The 20,000-nt window shown below is 38.8% G+C and overlaps 1 protein-coding gene across 1 annotated transcript in view; it reads left to right on the top strand.

The window, feature by feature from the left end:
* Nucleotides 1–753: 753 nt before the first annotated feature.
* LOC138004034 (short transient receptor potential channel 4-like) overlaps nt 754–20,000 on the top strand; it is a 34,262-nt gene continuing 15,015 nt past the window's right edge. The window contains exons 1-13 of the mRNA XM_068850424.1: nt 754–932; nt 2,360–2,419; nt 3,391–3,455; nt 3,753–3,814; nt 3,994–4,049; nt 4,805–4,845; nt 5,081–5,126; nt 5,222–5,262; nt 6,111–6,241; nt 6,562–6,759; nt 7,066–7,249; nt 12,872–13,154; nt 13,667–14,017. Coding sequence (XP_068706525.1) covers nt 2,412–2,419; nt 3,391–3,455; nt 3,753–3,814; nt 3,994–4,049; nt 4,805–4,845; nt 5,081–5,126; nt 5,222–5,262; nt 6,111–6,241; nt 6,562–6,759; nt 7,066–7,249; nt 12,872–13,154; nt 13,667–14,017 — 1,466 coding nt within the window. The 5' untranslated portion in view covers nt 754–932; nt 2,360–2,411. The remainder of the gene's footprint in view (nt 933–2,359; nt 2,420–3,390; nt 3,456–3,752; nt 3,815–3,993; nt 4,050–4,804; nt 4,846–5,080; nt 5,127–5,221; nt 5,263–6,110; nt 6,242–6,561; nt 6,760–7,065; nt 7,250–12,871; nt 13,155–13,666; nt 14,018–20,000) is intronic.

Genomic DNA, 20,000 nt, shown 5'->3' with positions numbered 1-20,000 from the left:
TTTGGTTGGTAGAACAAACTTACTACCATTTTCGAGCTACCGTGAACGATCAACTTTCGCGTTGTTGCATGCTTAAAACGAGTGTTAAGTATTTATGAGTCAATGAGTCAATGAGTCATGAGTCAATGAATCAATGAGTCAACGAGTTAGTGCAGTTAATTAAACCATAAAATGAAAGCTAAAATTTCAGAGAGTGCTTAGGCCTAATCACTGAAACGAGGGCTTTGGCTTAATCAACAAATTATTCCTATATTGACTGACTGTGAGTCTCATTGACTCATGACTCATGACTCATTGACTCATTGACTCATTTGAACTCATAAAACATGCGTTCCCGCTTAAAACATTCAAGTTTGTGTAGGCAAAGTGTTTTAATTAAACCAATTAACGTTTAGAGCGTGAACATGTCAAGCTTTGACAGCTTCGCCCGAATGCTTCTGCACGTGAAACACAGGTTTTCAAAACGTTGCGTCGAGTTTTGAACCAATTAATACCCGCTGCACGCGGTGAGGAAAATGGTAGTAAATCACCAGCTTAGAGTGATTTAGAGGTATTTATGTGAGAGACGTTGCAAAGTGTCGGGGCAATAACATGGTTGTTGATAATGCGGTATGTTCTTCCTGTCATACTAAATTGTGATAGATCATTTCCACTGCGTCATGGTAGCAACAATAATTCATAATATGCATAATAATAGATAACAAGCCTTTAATAATCATATGGGCTTTTGTTCAGGCACATTTTAGGGCCAGGTCGTATACGATATCGTTTACACCTTGAAAGGTATGGTCCAGGTTTCCTTAATATTTATTTCACGTCATATCATGATTAGCAAAGAGGCCACCTCTACTTGAAGAATTTAAAGGGCTTTACATTATAGAAAGTGCGAAAAAACTATCCTTTTTCCGGTTGCATCCCTTTGAAGCTTAGTGGTAAGTACCTTAACATACCATGTGAATTAGTCTGTATTAGTTGTTGTTCATTTCTATTTGGAAATGCCAAGCTTTTGAATGGAGGACGTTATACTTAACAAAATATCCATGCTCTATTCCGTTGGCAACAAGTTTGTTGCTCGATGACAAAATCTTAACATGTAGCAACATTTGTTGAGAGCATAAACAGTGAGCATTGAGTGTATCACAGGTACCAAACAAGAAGATCTTAGATCTTATAACCGCGCTTATAACTGTTTTCTTAGCACTACAGTCGCAATGCTGCGCACATTGCGACTGTAGTGCTGTAGAAACTTGCGAAATTATTCATAGAATAAAGCATTTTGAAAAATGATATTGGTCTTAAATTAAATTAATCACTTTAAATGCATTTAACGAATTACCTACTACTGCTATTCCTCTGTTCTTTATTCGAAAGAATCTTAGCTTGATATTTGTGATAGCCTCTGTCTAGAGTAAACCTTTTCGCTAAATATTATTGAATCTTACGATTATCAGCAATCAATTAACTAGAATCTCAATCTGTATTCCACCGCTGTAGTACCTCACATCTTTATCATAGAAACAGTTAATCGCTCTTGTCTGAAATAAAAATTATTTCCTTTCGTAATCTTTGTCATTGTAAATATATTAATTAAGTATTTTATCTTTGCTCCACCCAACTCGATTAGCCTTGCTAAATTTGGGTGGACGAACTTTTCACTGTAACTAGTTTTGTATGTAATAAATGTTGTTGTTGTTGTTGTTGTTGTTGTTGTCACATTCCAAAGCATTCCTTGATTATTCCGATTGATTACTGTAGACACCACATCACTTGATCAACGCAAACTGTATTACAGTTCGCTCGGGACATGCCCCGAGTGAATGATACGAAAATTAAGAGGAAACGAGTGTCATGCTATTAATAACGCTATTAATAAACAGCTTTCTTCCTTAAAAGTCAAGATTAATTTGTTTGTGCTTTGTCAGGCGAGTCACACAATCCGAGGTGTACGCCGGTGTAACTAACCGAACATGATCGAACAAAATCTCCATCGAACCTAATCGAACACCAATCGTTCGATTGATTTTGATTGGGTTAGGCAATCGAACATAATCGAACGCCAACTTTTTGGTGATTTCGATTACTGAACTTAATCCAACTTAAATCAACTGATTGGATCGATTAAGTTCGATTTGGTTCGGAAATTTAAGATCCCTTTAAGAATCCAAGTAAGACTCATCAATGTGGAATACAGACAGAAAATGGCGTAATATACAACATATAGACGGCCATGAACAGTATTAACACAACCATCAGCTTTTTAAATTTCACTTTTGCTGGGACATAAACCTTCTCCACAACTAGAATGTAGCAACAAAACCTGACAACGTTCTAAATATGCGAACAACGAAAAACAATCTAGGACAACGAAAAACAATCTAGTCATTGCATAGGTTACAAAGGAAATTCACGCAATGTTGAGGTATTCCACGTATATTTCCACAGTTTAAAGTTAACGTTTTTCATATTTGCTGTGAGAGGCACAAAACCCTTCCTCTTTCAATTGCGTGCACACAATCGGTGTCCCAAACATATGCAATTAAATAAATTTCTGACAGTTCACATCAAACCCTTTTCGAAAGAACCTTGACCGTAAATAATAAAGCAGAAAAGAGACAACAAACATTCATTCAATAATTTTTCACTGTCACATTTCCAATTCTTTTTTACCTTTCCTGAGTTGAGTCATAAAATGACTTGCCAGACAACTTAGATGCGACTTCAGTAAACACAGTGATGCATTCAAGGCGTTCAGTTCCTTCAATGTTTGTTAAATCCATAAAAGAATTGCCATTTGACTTCTGTATTGTATATAATACCTAGTTCGAAAAATATTAGAAAGAAAGCTCAATTGATATCCAACGGCGAAAAATGAAATTGCTGTCGAAGACCATTACTCGTCGCTTTAAAGATTCCAGGGATTTATTTTTCACCCCCAAGTTGTTTACGCAATTGACGTTCCATTCTTGAGCTCCATAAGGGTATATTTTGTTTAAAGATGCACTGAAACGCCATTCGCGTTACAATCACTTTCGACGCCATTGCTGGTTAAGTTAATCATTGTACTGTGACCACCAGACAAATCTACGCATTTCCCACTACCCTCTCGATCCTTAGAAAATACGCGCAGAAGGCTCTATGCACAAAGACACCACTTAGCAGGGGAGTGACAGGCAAGACGTTTACCGACACGAAAGAAAAAAAACGAAAAAAAATGACACCAACAAATGAAACCCAGATTCCGACTGGGTTTGGCAACCCAGTAACAAGCAGTGATGTTTTGGTGGATACTACGAACTCCAAAGACTAAGATAAAGCAAGATAAAAGAGATAGACAAAACTGTAGAATGGTGAATGTACTGTATCTTATTTAGTTTCATCGTCATATTACAGGTGTGTAATGGCAGATGAACGTCATCATCAAAGGACTGTGTCAATTAAAGATGTTCAGGTCACTGGTGGGTAAATGAAACATTAGCATAAACTGTAGATACAGGCGCAATGTAAAAACATCAAATTGCTAGAAGCTTGACACCATCGACTGATTTGGCAGGCTACACTTGAAGCTGATCATGAAAATGACTTCTGTTCAAAATATTGAAACTTCAACCACCGGCAAGAGACCGGCCTTTTCAGAACTCCCGTTAATTATCTGGAAAATCACAATAGATGAACTACAATTTCACTTTGCTTTATCTGTTGAAGATTGAATGAATAACAATAGTGAAAAGTTTGACTGATCTTTTTATTTTCAGTTGATGCCGAAGCAGATGTTCGTAGCGTCATCAAGCACCCTCTGTCAAATGGTGATAAGCATGTTAGTAAAATTGGAAACACTTTTCTAATACCTTAGCACACAAAGGATCTTTATCTAAACCCAATAACGTTACATGCACTTACGTACGTTATCGCAGATTGCTTAAAAAAAGGTACATGTCAAGAAGCAAGTGAAAAAAACTAATTTTTCTAGTGATATGTGATATTTTAATTTTTCAGGTTTCTTTTACATTAGAGACTTCTGGGGACGAGCTAGACGAGAGAGAGAATGAAAGGTGAGCATTAAAAAAATAGCCTAATTCCTTTTAACAATTTAGGCCTAAATTAGAGTTTAAATCTGAGAGGAACTTAGCCATGCCTGGAAATGTTCCCTAAGATACAGAAATAAATCCTAGTGCGATCTTGTTATAGACCGAAATTGCAAAATTGGTACCCTTATACATACAACGGTAAGTGGGGATCACAATTTCGCAGTTACTTGATCGTGCATAATCAGAGATTCCGAGAAAGGTTTTCTATTTATTATCATTTGCCATATAACATATACATAACTTTATTAAGGATGTAATCACATCAAAAAATAAAAGTAAAAATAAATAAATAAATAAATAAATAAATGGCGAGGGATCCTAACATCAAGAGGCCTTGTAAGATTAGGTTCCCTCACTAACAAGACAAAATGCTAATTAACAGAAGAGCATTGACGAGAATATTTGCAATTTGTGGTATTCATAGAAGCAGTAATCCTCGATAATAAATTTCTTGAGTTTTTTCATGAAGGATGCAACAGATGAAGAGGAAATACCCTCAGAAGTAAGAGAATTGAAAAACCGGTGACCTTGCTAGAAAGCGGAAAATTGCCGGATGTCCATAACCAAAACAAAATTAAAAAGAAAGGGAGATTTTTATTCCCTGTTCCACCGTCAGCTTGGCAAAGAGTCAGGACCGCACCGGAGGGCGAATCAAGTATAAGATTTGTATGGATTTTAGCACATCGTGTTTACTGCAGTATTTGGTTTATTTTGTTCAGATTTGCTAAAGATAATGAAGGATTTGACGGCGAGGAAGAAGGTATGTCAATAATGATGTAAGACTGATCTAGACATGAACATGATCTGAAAGGTAAAGAGTGATAAATTGAGACAAGCACGAGACAAATAAGAATTCTTCCTATCTTGCATTTTGTGATGTTGGTGGTTGCAATCCCTCCAGGGTGAAAAGCATTTGCAGTTGCATTAATTAACTGACGGCATTTTAGTGACAAGTAAGGACCTAACTGTGATATTTTCACTCGACCATTCAATAGGATCTTCTGACAAAGAGGAAAAGGAGCCAAGAGGACGTATTGACACGTAAGAATGGGACAAAGTATCTTTTGGAAGAAATAGAACTATCAACGTATCAACAGAAACGTGCTTACTTTTTTTGTCTCTCAAACGACTTATAGGGTCGTCATAGACAACAGAGGCTTTGAGCTTAATGATGATGGTAAGTAAAAAGATTGCAGTTTTTCTCGTCTGCCACTTTTCTTTTGGAGATCTTACCCGTATTTTACCATAAATTAATTACATTTAATAGTCAGGTTTAAAAAAAAACTCGAGATTTGGGGTTTGCGTTTCTTGTATACTTTTTGGTAAGATGCTTAGAGAACCTCGCTTACAATTCCTAATATCTATCGATCGATAGCCAACTCCTATGTGTCCAATCAGATTGCAAAAAACCCCTGAGCTACACTGACAGCATCAGTCAGAAACACGTAAACCCAGAACAAACTGTATAGTGATCAATTATATACCATGCCATAGAACATACAGGTAATCAGAATACAGGAAAGCCGTTGTATGCTCGACGGTATTACACCCAACTATTCCATCATGCGATCCATTGTTTATCGTTAGCCGGCTTTTGTTTCACATTTTTCGTCGGTGTGAAGCAAATTAAACCTGAAAATCCGTCAATGTTTACAGGCTTCTGCATCATGTTCTATGGCATGGCGTGAAATAGTTATGCAACACTTTCTCGTACATACCATTGAATATCTCAAAAGCGAAAAAATACAAGTGACTCGTGGGATATTCCATGGTGTACATCTCCACAGCGCAGCGTTGCCTAACTAAAATAGAGTGTTTTCACATGACGCCACGACATCCATATGGTGTCCCAAAACAATAAAACAGCGGCGTTGGTGGTTTTCCAAAGCCTCTTTGGGAGTTGAACTCTTTTCTTATGTGAATACTTTTTTTTGTTCCAATAAATTTTAACATGGATGCTGGCCATGTGAGTGAAAACGCTATCTATATATCGTCTAATCATGGAAATGAATTATTTTCGTTTAGATAGGGAAAGGAATGAAGAATTATTGATGAAGTTACTATCCAAGAAGAACTCTTTTGACGCTATTAAAAAGAAAATCACTCCAAAGGCTCTTACAAAGTGTTCCTCAAATTCCCTGTTGATGGGGATGAAGGTAAGTAACAGTTCAGACACCAGGATAGCTGTTTCTTTGAAATGATGATCGTTATAATAACTCAGGTTGAAAATTTTCACGCCTCTTTTTTGTAAGTAAGCTTGCGTTAGCGCCATAACCAACATAATAATGAAACATAAAATGCATCAAACTGTGTTCTCGGTGCTTTTTGCGATATACAATCAATCAATTTAAGGCTAAAAAAGAGATTCTGCATGATTGTATCCTAGTGTTTTTGAGAATGACAAAATGCTACAATTATTTATTTTTTCTTGCCCTCCTTTAAGTTTGATTGGAGTTTTCTGTTCAATGACATTTAGGTTAACTATCGCCTTCGTAGCCTGGCAAAAAGCAAAGGATCCGAAGGAGAGATGTTCAATAAGTTTGCTAACTCCGTGGAGGGCTTCACTACTCGTCTGCTGGATCCAATGCAATCTAATCAAAATCAGCGATTCGGCTTCGGTAATTTTATTCTAGATGATATTTTGGACGACGCCATTGACTTGGAACAGAAAAAGGTAATGTTGAAAGTAAATACACCAATTATACTAGATAATCACGTGAAAGGCGACGACTTCGTGGATCGTGTTATCGGTCGTAAACTGTAATAAAAGTTGTCGTGAATTATGTCCCCAAGGAGAGCAGAAATTAAATCGCAAATTTTAACAACACGTTGCACAAGGTTTTTAACAATTTAAGAGAAAAACGTAGATAGCAAACCTTAGAGAGGAAACGAATGTTTGTGAAAACAGACATTTTACAAGTGAAATCTGTTATAAACTACAGTTATTTTGTCTTCTATTTTTGACACTTCCTTCTTTCAGTTTTTTACTCATCCAGTTGTTCATTCCGAGATGACTCGTAAATGGCGTGGTCGTCTTTTAATGACCATAAACCCAGGAAACTGGACATGGTTCTTTCTACACATTTGGTGTCTTTTTGAAATGGTTTTCGCACCAATTACATTTCACTGTGTGTCATATTTGACGGACACTTCTGTTATTGGAGGTAAATAATCTACGTACAGATATCAAGCTTACTTTTACATTATATCTATATGTGTACTCCTATTTAGGAAAAGTTTAGGTGGCTCTGAATTCCCTTCTGATAATCTTCTAATATTTTCACCTTTGGTTTTAAAAAAAGTTAACATGTTAATAAAAATACAGTAATAAAGAATGGGAGTCTGAAGGTTCGCGTTTTTTAGCTATAGGCACTTAATATTGAAATTAAATATAATATTAACAGGTTCTGTTATGATGAAATGGTATATGAAATGAATCATATATGAACTGCAGATATGAAATCAAGTGATTTCATATCCGCAGTTCATATATGATTCATTTCATATACCATTTCATCATTGATTGATTCCTCACGGGACCATTAGAACCCACAAATGACCAGCTCCCAACGTCAGTGGCTTCATAGCTCAGTTGGTTAGAGCGTCGCACCGGAATCGCGAGGTCACGGGTTCAAACCCCGTTGAAGTCCTGAATTTTTCAGGCTTCTTTACGCAATTGCAAAAATTGCTATCATAACTGCAAAGATCATAGCTTCACTTGAGGTTCTGTTATGTCAATTTTGTGGCATTATCTGATTGGTATTCAAAGTGTAAGGGCTCGAAAGTTCTGGGAATCATTATATCATATATACTTATATGCTTACAATACGAATAATCCCATTATTTATATTTATTATATGACTAGCTCCGTGGGCGGGCAAGATGAACCAAATCGCGCGCTGTGATTGCCCACCCGAGAGGGCAAGTGGAGATAATTTTTTGGTGTTTTAAGTCATATAATAAATCCTTTATTGACCGAGCTAGTTTGTTCTGTCAAGATGGCAGGATTTTGGCCTCGTTCTTTTTTCGCGTGTTTATGGACCTCGACTTCGTCTCGGTCCATAAACACTGAAAAAAAAGAACTTGGCCAATATCCAGCAATCTTGATCTCACGCTTGGTCAATAACCCATATTTATCACATGGCCCGTACGGCCCCGCGCGCGCTTTCATTGCAAAACTATTGGGAAAATGCCCGTATGAAGGCCGTCCGCATTAGCGCGAGCAGGGACAGAAAAAGCCGTACGGCCCTACTAGGAACACGTATTGTTCTGTGCTGTGCAATTTTAGCGGATTCCGTACAGCCAGAAAAACAAATGCAAACAACATATAAGATAAATTTTCTGTGCATATTTTTTATTTTGTCTAAACTTCATCTTCTGAGTGCTCTTAAATAGTGTAAAGAGCCAATATGATAAAATGCTTATTGACTGAGTTTAAGTCGGGCCGGGCAGGAAAATATTTGGCCCTCGGTCATGGCGCTCGGTCCGTAGGCCATGACCTCGGGCCAAATATTTTCCCGTCTGGCCCTTCCACTCAGTCAATAAGTACATACTATTCATTCCTCGGTGATGATGGAAAAGGAGAAAAAATAAACGAAACATAACTATTAATGACTACACAAATAGGGGTGTCAAGTTATAAATATAAAGTTCTTTTGCAAGTCCCTAAAAGGCTACATGGATTAAAAAATATTTATTTAGATGACGATTTTTTTAAAGCTTGAGTTAGAGAGATATCAGATGGAGGCTCAATAGTACTCACTAGCAGCCTAAACAAGAAAGAGACCATACAAAGTCTCAAGATTAAGAACTGCTTTATACATGAGACTCTGTTATTCTGGGCAAAAGTTAATTTTGATAATTATAAAGAAAAAATAGGTACGCAATGCGTACGTGTGGTAGTGCAGTAACTTGACACAGGGCTTCAATCCATAACTGTCAACTGAGCTGCGTTTCGTTTTGCAGGACGTAATAAAAAGTTACCATCAGCGAAAAACATTTTGGGAGATTTTCACTTCGTTCAATTTTTCTATGGTACTTTTGGCTGCAGAAATAAATCGCAAAAGACAAAGTGACACCGATTTCAGCGGCCGCTTGTGATGTCTCTCCTAGACGAGGTTATTTATCACCAGGTCATTCCAACGTTTTGGAAATAGAAACTGTTTATTATTATTATTCATCAGCGTCGCGTATTTTTGTCGATTTTGAGGTTTATTTGTTGAAATTCAAGCACGCTTCCAACTAACCTGTTTATTGTCGTGTTTCACCCGGTTATTTTCCGGTGCGGCTGTTAAATGACATGAGGATTTGAAAAGGTTTTTCAGCGTTGTTTTCCTTCTCACCTAACACACAGGCGGCTTCCTCTTCTCTATTTTTTATACAGATATAATTTTTTAAAAGAAAAGTGGAGCGACAAATTGAGTGAATAAGTTACAAGAGAAGAAAGAGGCTATCAGTGAAATAAACAGACACAGACTAGCCGATATAATAATGTACATGTTTACCAATCAGCAAAATTAAAGTAGTGATGCCGAACGGTAGTAGCCAAAACGCCGGGCCAGAGCCGGGGCCGGGGCCGGGACCGGGGTCGAGGTTGTCTTTCTTTGTTTCAATTTTGTCGTTATTCTCCTGTACTGGTTTTTTCGAATGACCGGCATCTGTCCTTCATTTATGGTGAAAAGTAGTCAAAAAAATTAAGGAATCTATGGAAGCTATGAAAGTTCTCAATGGACATCTTAGTTTGTTTTCTAAATCGGACTTTGTTTTTTTTGTGTTTTAAAATCGAAGTTGGTTTTTTCGAGCATCAGGCTTTGTCTTTCCGAAAATCGAAATTTGTTTTTCGAAGTTAGGAGAATTTCCGAAATTGCTGAAATTGGAGTTTGTGGAATGTACACCAAGACACTGAAGACTCGCTGAGCTCCACAACAACATTGAGAACAATTTTGCGAAAAAAAGCAAATGAGAACGTTGCGTGACGATCATTGTGGAACTGTGGCTATGTTTTGTTTCGTTGTAATTGTATTGCGGAGACGGTTTAACGAAGTAAACATGAAAGTGCGGTTTTAAAATATGGAGCTCAGCGAGTCTTTAGTGTCTCTAGGAGTTAGCTTATGTTCCCCTCAAATTTCAGTCGGACATTCTCTTAATTTCGAAAAACAAACAAAGATGTCCCTTTCGTAGCTTTCGTATGTTCCTTATTTTTTTGACTTATTTCCATCATAAATGATAGAAAGATGTCAAACATTCGAAAATAACAGTACTGGAGAATAACGACAAAAATTGATACAAAAAGATTTGCAAAAAAAAGACACCCCGACCCCGGTCCCGGCCCCGGCCCCGGCCCCGGCCCCGGCCCCGGCCCCGGCCCCGGCCCCGCCCCCGCCCCCGCGCTTTGGCTACTACCGTTGCCGAACGTACACTTACATTCGATGACTAAAAGATTTCGACATATGTGAAAACTAAGTTGCGATTTTTTAATGTTTCGTTTAATTCAGAACAGCTCATCTTTTCTATTACTGGGCAAATTTTTTGAGCACAGCGCCGTGGGAATCTCAACACAAAACAAGCTGATGAAATCTACATTTTTTGCATCCTTGGAGACCCAGGGGCAGTCAGTCGGGGCAAAAGAAAGGCAATGAAAGTTTTCAAGAACGAGTGCAAGAGCTCAAACGGTTTTCATTCTCTTTTCACTAAGAAAATTCAGAAAGGAAAAAGGCGACAAGTGGGCCGCAAACAAACATCAATAATTGTTGTAAATTCAAGAAAACTGTACATTAGTAGTTTGTAATTCATGCACGCGCTGCAGGCCTATAAATCTAACACTCACTCACTCGCTCACTCAGACAGCACCGATGACAATATGGGAGTGCACTTATACTAAGGGTGCGTTCGACTGACCGTATTCCGGAATAGGAATACATGGAATATAAGTTAGAAATCCTTCGTTTTTACGGAGATTCACATTAAAATTGTCCAACATCTGCTAAAATGCTATTTTAAACAAATTTTCATTCAGTCCTTGCTGCTTCGAAACGTGCCAAACATACCGTTTTAATCATCACTCCACGTATTCTTATCTCGGAATAGGGTCAATCGAACGCGCCCTAAGTCCACTACCACAAAAATTATTGAAGAATTTTTATGAAACAACCCACTCATAAGAATTGATAGATAATTGTTTGGTTTTATCAAAATGTGAATTGGCCACCGTAAAATAATTCGAATCGGTGGCCAATTCCCATTATCAACCCAGGTGATAAAACCAAATTATCTTTTAATACTCCCCACCGACGCAGCACCACAGTTTCTTTAGAAACTTCCCCCCTTTATTTGTAAGAATTGTTAACTGCCCTATCTTCCAAAAAGAATGGTTTGATAGAGGCGTCAGCCTTACTTTTGCGCTTTAAAGTATTATGGTCTTCTGTCTCCTCTGAAATCTCTTTTGAATAGTATACATGCAAAAACTATTGCATTAACATTTGTAATTATGGAAGCTTTGAGATAAGATTAACAAAAAGCCATAGTGCGAGAAAACATGTTTACACTATATTGCATACACGCATCCAACCCATAATCCCCAATTACTTGACTTGTAAAAACTAAATACATTGACACTTCAATAACGCTGTTATTACTATAACTATTATTATTATACATTGGTGTGACCAGCTCGATTTTGATTGGCTATAAGCACGCAGCTAATTCTTGCTTGCTCTATTTCTCTTACGTCATACCTACAACCAATAGATTTTATATATGTAGAATTGACGTCATACCTACAGACAATAGTTTTATGCATGCAGAAGTGACGTCACCTAACACACTAACCAACAGTTTGATCAGTTTTGTCATGGCGGAGCTCAGCTCAGGAATATGCATAATAAAACAATTATTGAATTCGGTTTTCGCATGTTAGCGATAATTATCAAGGCCTCAGTTTGTGTTATCCACCTCAGCCTTCGGCTTCGGCAGATAACACAAACTTTGGCCTTGATAATTATCGCTAACATGCTCAACCTCATCCAATAATCATTATCATTATCATCATCAACAGAAATGGCTAAAAAAATGTCACCACAATGATACTGATTCAATTAACTGGCGGCATGCCTCCCAGCAATCCTCTAATATACTAAAAGTACGAGAATTCTTGAATTCCAATACAAATTCTTGCATGGTCAAATAGGAATTAACGGTTTCATAACAACATTGGAGTTAGAGACAGCCCAAACTCCTTCTTTTGTAACGAAGAACATGAGAAATTATACTTCACCTTTTTTGGTCTTGTCCGAAAGCGGTCTCTTTCTGGCGTGGTTTAACTGTAAGGCTGACTTAAGTTTCCTCTACATTACTCCCGAGCATTACCCAAAAGATCTACTTGTCGCTCGCCAGATTGCTCCAAGAGTCACCAGCGGATGAAATTTTGCTGTCTTCTGGCTAGAAATTAAATTAAATATGTTAGCCGAAAAAAAGAAAACGCACTAAAGTAGGTTTCTATAATACTTGAAATCAATAGGCCAGTTTCGTTTTCTCACAGCTGGACTGGATCTAGCATGAAATGGAGGCTAATGCGGGCAAATTAATTTGCATTTGAAAAGATTTGCCCGCATTAGCCTCCATTTCATGCTAGATCCAGTCCAGCCGTGAGAATTCGAAAATGGTCCAAAGTGGGAAACATTGCCAGCCACCTTTTGTTATTTGCATATTGGCTGTGAACTATGAATGCGCCAGCTCAGATTAATTGGTGTCTAGGGGCCATTAACACAATTTTTTTACATTTCTGGCAGTTAAACTTTACCTGGAATACTTGAAAACGCCTTACTTCATATTTGTACGGGACACATTGAGCTACTTGGCGCTTGTTGGTCTTCACTACGCTTTCTGCCTGTCTCCCTCAAGCCTAGAGTTCAGCGGATTAGAGTGGAGCATACTTATATTCTTCGTGGGTCGCTCACTAGTGGAGTATGGGCAGGTAATGCTTATCGTTGAACGCATTGAAAAAAGAAGAAAGACAGAAATGGACGAAACTAATTCAAACGTTCTGCGGAAAGCGCTCAGCAGATACATCAGGTGAATAATGATATCTTTACGGACTGCATGTTAAAGATTTCCAATGAGTGGAGCGCACAATATAGCACTTTTGTGGGGTTTATCTCTATCTTTAGTAGCTTTTAGACAGAAAGAAGACACCACGCTTCAGGGATTCTAAAGAAGAAGCCACTCTTTGAGAAAACGTTTGTATCCACAATAAGCGCGCCTGTGCATAAACTTTAGACTTGTAAACTCTCTTCCAGCTAAGTATTCATCGATATAAAAAGTAAGGAACCAAGGTTTTTGCGACAATACCATGGACACGTTCGACTATTCACGTGTGTGGTTAGACTGCGTGCTATTTATAATTTGGATGATCCCGATCCTTTACACGATTCTCTTTTCTAACTTTTATTTACTTTTCACCTTTTTAAGTTGTTTTCTATTTTCTTAATTTTCATTCGCTTACATAATCAGTTGTTTGTTACCATTACAACTATTCCCTTTCATGTTTCATTGATATATATATATACTTTTTTTTTTTACTTTAGCGACCGTTGGAACAAGTTGGACGTAATCAGTGTTTTAACCTACTTGGTAATATTTGTGCTGAGACTTACGACGTGGATCACATCTGAATCTGTGACAGACAACCGAGCTGTGCTTGTGGCGGGTTACTTGTATAGTTTCAACACCGTATTCCTTACTCTCAGAATTGGTCACGTTGTAGAAACATTCAAGGACCTGGGAACAATCCAGATTGCTTTGTTTAACGTTCTACAGGATGTTTTTACGATAATGTGGCAGTTTCTAGCAGCTTTGCTTGCCTTTTCCGTTGCTCTCACTAAAATATTCTTGGCAGAAAAAACTTTTCATCCCAGTGCAAGCAGTCAACAAAACCTGTAAGTTTACCACTTTTGCTTTTGTTACTCTTTTTTTGATAAAAATTATCTTAAATAGCTATTGAATACACTTCTCTTTTTTGTATTGAAAGCGTTTGATTGGTCACCGCTTTGATTCCATCTTGTCATAAAAATTGTACAATCAGCCTTTTAACAGCTAACCGATATAAAACGTTATCTTGCAGCATTAATAGAAATGCTTTATGCAGAAAGAAAAGGAAACGAACTTTATTAAGTATCTAGTCTTTCTAGCGCTGGAGCACTAATTAGAGACACTGTAAACTGAAATCAACAATTAACGCAAATTAAGTTAAATGTTAATTTTTGAGGAGAGGGGAAAACGGAGTACCCAAACTCAACCCACATATGACGCCGTGTCAGTACGAATCACGTGTTATTCGCTGAACGTCGAAAACTCTCCAATACAAACAGGTACATAAAGCAATAACACCGTCAAAACTACTCATCAATATCCAGTTCCATTAGACGTCCTTGACTGTGTAGGTGCGAGAGACAGAGAGAAAGAGGTTTTCTAATAAAGAAAAAAGGATTTCAACAAATGTCACAATGTTTCTGAATAAGCGGCAACGAAAACTCTGAGTTCTTACCGAACTGTTCGGCTCCAAATCGACAACTTTGCTCCTCTTACAAACAAACCCGAGCACATTGCATCAAAGACTCACAAAAAGAAAATTACGTGACGCGAGACCAAAATTACTTAGGGGAGTTGGGAGCGACACCGGCCCCTAAATGAATTTCCTTTGAAATTCATTTACACACACATTTTTAACACAGTCTTTAAACAGAAATTCATCTCATCTATCCATCTCCAGGCGGCACAGACTTGTAAAAGGTATTCTAAGTATAACGGTACTTGCTTTAATTTCTTTGCGTCGTTGTCTTTTGGCATGGTTCGCCACTGTGGAGGTAGTCTTTACCTTCACCACACGTACAAAGCCATCGTCATCAGCAACTGCCTCCACAACTCGCGCAATTGTCCATTTTCCACGAGGGTAATTCTCATATGCCATCAGGACTACATCACCCACTTTGACATTCTTCCTAGGCGTCCTCCATTTCGATCTTTCCATAAGAGTCGGTAGATACTCTTTGGTCCATCTTCTCCAGAATATACTACTCAGATACTGGGCTTGTCTCCATGCGCTTCTACAATGAAGGTCTTCTTTATTGAAACCTCCAGCCCTGGTGGCAAACTTGACGTTGCGCGCAAATGTAGCAAAAAATTGGGAGTTATTGGTCGATCATCTCGATCACTGTCGCTGTTACGCGTTAAAGGACGGCTATTTAATGATGTTGACAACTTCTGCCATTACAGTGGAAAGAATCTCGTCTGTCACAATTTGCTCGCTTTGCAGTTTCGATCATTCTCTTCCAAACGCCGCCCTTATCATGCAAGGCTGTTGCCTAACAGGAGCCCGGTAGCCTGGGCAAACTGAGACTAACAACTGAGTTCACAACAGAATCTGCAAAATCAGTTTTCCAAAGTCTCTCAAGTTGCTCCTGTAAAATCTCATCTCGAATCTGGCACCTAGTTTCCCATTCTTCATACTTCAATTTGTCTTCCAGCATTCCAATTGCGTTAGGTCTTTCTGTTTCACTCTCCTCAATGTATAGCTCAGCACTTCTTCTACTTGGTAGTTGTCGCCCATTGAACTCTTCAACCGGTTCATCAACATAAATCTCCTTGTTCTTCACACTAACAAAATAAACTGAACAATGTTCTTCCGGCTTCATTTCACTCAACGGACCCATCACAGTCCATCCCAGGGAATATCAAACCGCTACTGGCTCATTATCTCCACCGCATTTGCATTCAAAGGGAACAAAAAATGTGGGCTTCTCTTTAAGCCCAATTATGAGCCCGACATCCAATTCACTTGATTCTGACAATTCGATATCTCTCAAATGAGACCATCCCAAGATGTCCCTCTTGCGTGGAATGCAACCAACTGACACAGGTACGTGCTCAACACTTCTAACATTCAGCAGCTCCTCTGACACTCTATCATCCATGGACATAACAACAATATCTAGGACACGGCCTTTGACCTTCCTGACTCCTGTCACTCCTTGCAATTCATAGTCAAGTATTGAGCCCCATGATTTAAGCTTATTGAATAGTTCCTCTTTACACAATGTAACCTCGCTGCCACTGTCCAGTAAGGCATACGTTTCCACTACTGTTCCGCCTCCCTTGGCCTTGATTCTAACTGGAAGAACCCCTAAACAACACGTTCCTCGCCGGCCCCAGTTGCTGCAGTAACAGTAGCTCCAACTCCCTGACCTTCTTGATTGACTATATGGGCCTCATTTTGGCGGTCTGTAGCTGCAGCAGTTTGCTGGTCATTTTATTCAACGCTATGAGGGATGCTTTGGACATAGCTGACACTTGTGACACCTGCTCTTATGTCTCGTTGTACCCTAGGGGTGGGGTGTAACAAAGTATTATGATCTTCGGCGCAACCTTGAACTTGGCATTTGACGGCTCCTTTGGGGAAACGATCTTTAAAATGTCCTCCATTCAGACATTTAAAACACAATCTCTTACTCAATACAAATTTTCCTCTTTCCCCGATTGAGAGTCCTTTAAACTTCTCACATTTCCACAATCCGTGTTGTCTTAAACACGCTGGACAGTTCCTGCTAACACTGGTTTCTGCCTTTGCCCCGTTCCACCTTTTACTGGGATCAGGTTTGATTTGGTCGCCAAAGTGGTTGCTCTTGATAGAGATCTCACCCTCATCTGTTCACTTCCCCTCCTTTCCTTCGAAGGACTGACGACGAGGTCCTCTCCGAACTCGTTGTTTACGAGATTTGCTCTATCCTTTACAAACTTTAGAAAATCAGAAAACCTTGGCTTTTCCTCGGCTTCGATAATTCTTCCCGCTTGCTCTGCCCACTTTCCTCTAATGAAGAAGGGAAGCTTCCTGCTCAATTCCAGCAAAGTGTTAGAGTGGTTTAAATCATCAACGTTGTCATGACCCATACCTTGAAGGACCCTGTCTGCTACCTCGAGGCTTCTTGCAAATTCTAATAAAATGTTGAACCTCCATAGTTCTTTAGGGGTGGCAAGCATTCCAGCTTCTTCAAATGAGCCTTTGCTATGTGGGGTTAACCAAAATTCTGCCGCAGGGTTCGTTTTGCAGATATGTAGCCCTCTGACGCTGGCAAATTAATACAATTTTCACGCCCGTGCAATGCTCGATAAGAAGTTGAAAATTCCGAGAATCATCATTGTCATCTTCAAGACAAGACTCAAAATTACGCATAAAATTAATGACACATAGTTGACTGGATTCCCATCAAAGTGCGTGTATTCTAACTTAGGGGAGTTCAGCACTTTACACAATGTTTTCACTATTTCCCCACTGGCGCTAGGTAGGGCTTCCTGAACCGGAATTGGCTGGTGATATTCATGCTTAAATTCCCCTACTATGTGCATATGGCAAGTTTGCAGGTAAGGTCAAGGTATCATCCTTGTTTGAACATGGCTCTAACTGCTCATTTTTTATTTCAATTGGCAACCTTGATACATGGTCAGAAGCAGCGGGTAAGGTAGTGGGAAGGCCAGATGGATGCTCATGAATTTTTTGCTTTACATCTGCTTGATGGTGGACATTTCCTTTGCTCCTAATTTGCCCTAACACTTTCAGTTCCCTTTGTCCATCACACCCAGTGTCACCAATGGAACTTAATGTTTCAACGCTTCCAGTTTGAGTTTCCCATTCAAGGGATCTAAAGCTAACGTGAGCCTTTTCGACCTCCATTTCAGCCTCCATTAAATCCCGTGCATAACTGAGTTCAGTTAATTTAAGATCAATTTCTTGTTTCCTCTTCAAATGTTCTAAGTTCAATTTTGCCAAAGCAATTTTCTCTCTTTGAGCAGCAACAGAACTTTTAACTGACCTACGACTGATTACTGTACTCACGGTTTTCGCGCTCTTTCGTTTACGTGACATGTTTTCAGATTCAATGGATTTTGACCCACTCGAAAAGCGAATTTGTTTTACGGCACGGTCTAGCTCCATTTTTTCTGTAAATTCTTCGTGGTACATCTTTTGAGCACTGTCTCTTTTTAATCCGATGTCAGTTAATTCCATAAAACTCTCATGGGTTTTCACAAATTTCCTCCACGTCTCGTCATAAAACGCAAGCTTCGTCATTAAATCCTCCAACTGCAAATTTTCTCCTTCTATTAACAAGGCCGCAATTTCCTTTCTTGTTTTCCTTAGAGTCCCAATTAATCCAGCCTTAGACCTTTTCAACTGCTCCACCCTTTCAAGTCGATCTTCTTCTTCATCTCTCATTGTCGAATAAATCCTTTTTCGAGCTCCCTTCCGAAAAGATGGAGGTGAGCGAACAGACACAGTGTTTACAAACACTCGGGCGACTACAGGAAGCGCTAGTTCGAAAACTGTCAGTTCGAATCACGACAAATTCGTAGTGCTACACTTTATTCGCTGAACGTCGAAAACTCTCCAATACAAACAGGTACATAAAGCAATAACTCGGTCAAAACAACTCATCAATATCTAGTTCCATTAGACGTCCTTGACTGTGTAGATGCGAGAGACAGAGAGAAAGAGGTTTTCTGATAAAGAAAAAAGGATTTCAACAAATGTCACAATGTTTCTGAATAAGCGGCAACGAAAACTCTCAGTTCTTACCGAACTGTTCGGCTCCAAATTGACATCTTTGCTCCTCTTACAAACAAACCCGAGCACATGGCACCAAAGACTCACAAAAAAAGTCACGTGACGCGAGACCAAAATTACTTAGGGGAGTTGGGAGGGACACGCCGAGTCTGGGAATCGAACCCGGGCCACATTGGTGTGGGAGGCGAGTGCTCTCACCACTGCGCCATCCTTGCACCCCAGAAATTCCAGAAGGCTTTGCTTTTGAAACTGTACACTAACGTAATGGACGCATGGAAGGTTCTTTAATGTGGAAAACATATATTTGCCAGTAGCTTCCTCATGACCAACTTTGTAGCCTGAAATTTTTTGCCAACGGTTTTCGTTTTTACAAGTTTTCAACTGGCTTCAGGTAGACGTAAAGCTGCATTACCTTTTGCGGCTAAGTACAGGTTTGCAATGTATTAAGGCCATCTAGAGCTCCACCTTCAACTGTGATTAGAAAATGTCTCAATATGGAAATGAATAATTTTTTAAAAATCCCTTATTAGAGAACTTTTGATCAACTTCCCATTCCTTCTTGCATTGAGCTTTAGATAACTGTGTTCTTTGTTCTGGTCACGTGACTTTCAGATGTTCATGTGACTTTAAGGAGGCTCGAAAGGGTTTTCAGCTGAGCGCGCGCGTGCGCGTAAGCCACACACGCAATTCTAAAAGCTGCTCGCGTCAGCTCACGATTCAAAGTGGGTCACCAGAAATAAACAAGTACCGCTAATTTCGCTCACCTTTCTTCTAATCCCTATACATATGGAATATAAATCTACGTCTCCTATTTATGAAAACAACGAAAATTTTACACACACGGTTTAATGGTCACTTAAATCCGTTTGTGTTGGCCTGTAGCTTCATTCGCGCGTGCATTCGAATGAGTAACCCCCTCATTTTTCCTGATTTTGCAACTTTACTCGCTTATATCTCTGCTTCCGGACGGCGAATTTTTTTTTCATTTTTTGCATGTTACTTTAGATTAATTTAAAACGTTTGTCTTTCAAACTTAAAGAAATTCTGTAGGTGAAAAAAAAAATAGAGACACATTTCAAAAAAAATTATTTCTCTGAAAAACTGACCAACAGATTTTGTTGAATTTTAAATATTTTAGAGATTATTTCTAACATTATCTGGTAACGCTGAATGGGAAGATTTCACCGTCCCGTTTTTTTCCAAAAAGATAATATATCTCGATTTACGGATCGAAGAATTGCCTTATATCGTTGCCATGGTAACGTTATTTTGGAGGAAAATGTGATGTGAGAAATCTATGATGGGTA

The sequence above is a fragment of the Montipora foliosa genome, chromosome 5 (genome assembly GCF_036669935.1).
Source record: "Montipora foliosa isolate CH-2021 chromosome 5, ASM3666993v2, whole genome shotgun sequence".
In the NCBI taxonomy this organism is placed as follows: Eukaryota; Metazoa; Cnidaria; class Anthozoa; order Scleractinia; family Acroporidae; genus Montipora; species Montipora foliosa.
The sequence above is the reverse complement of the archived record's forward strand: the minus strand, read 5'-3'. Positions and strand labels throughout refer to the sequence as shown.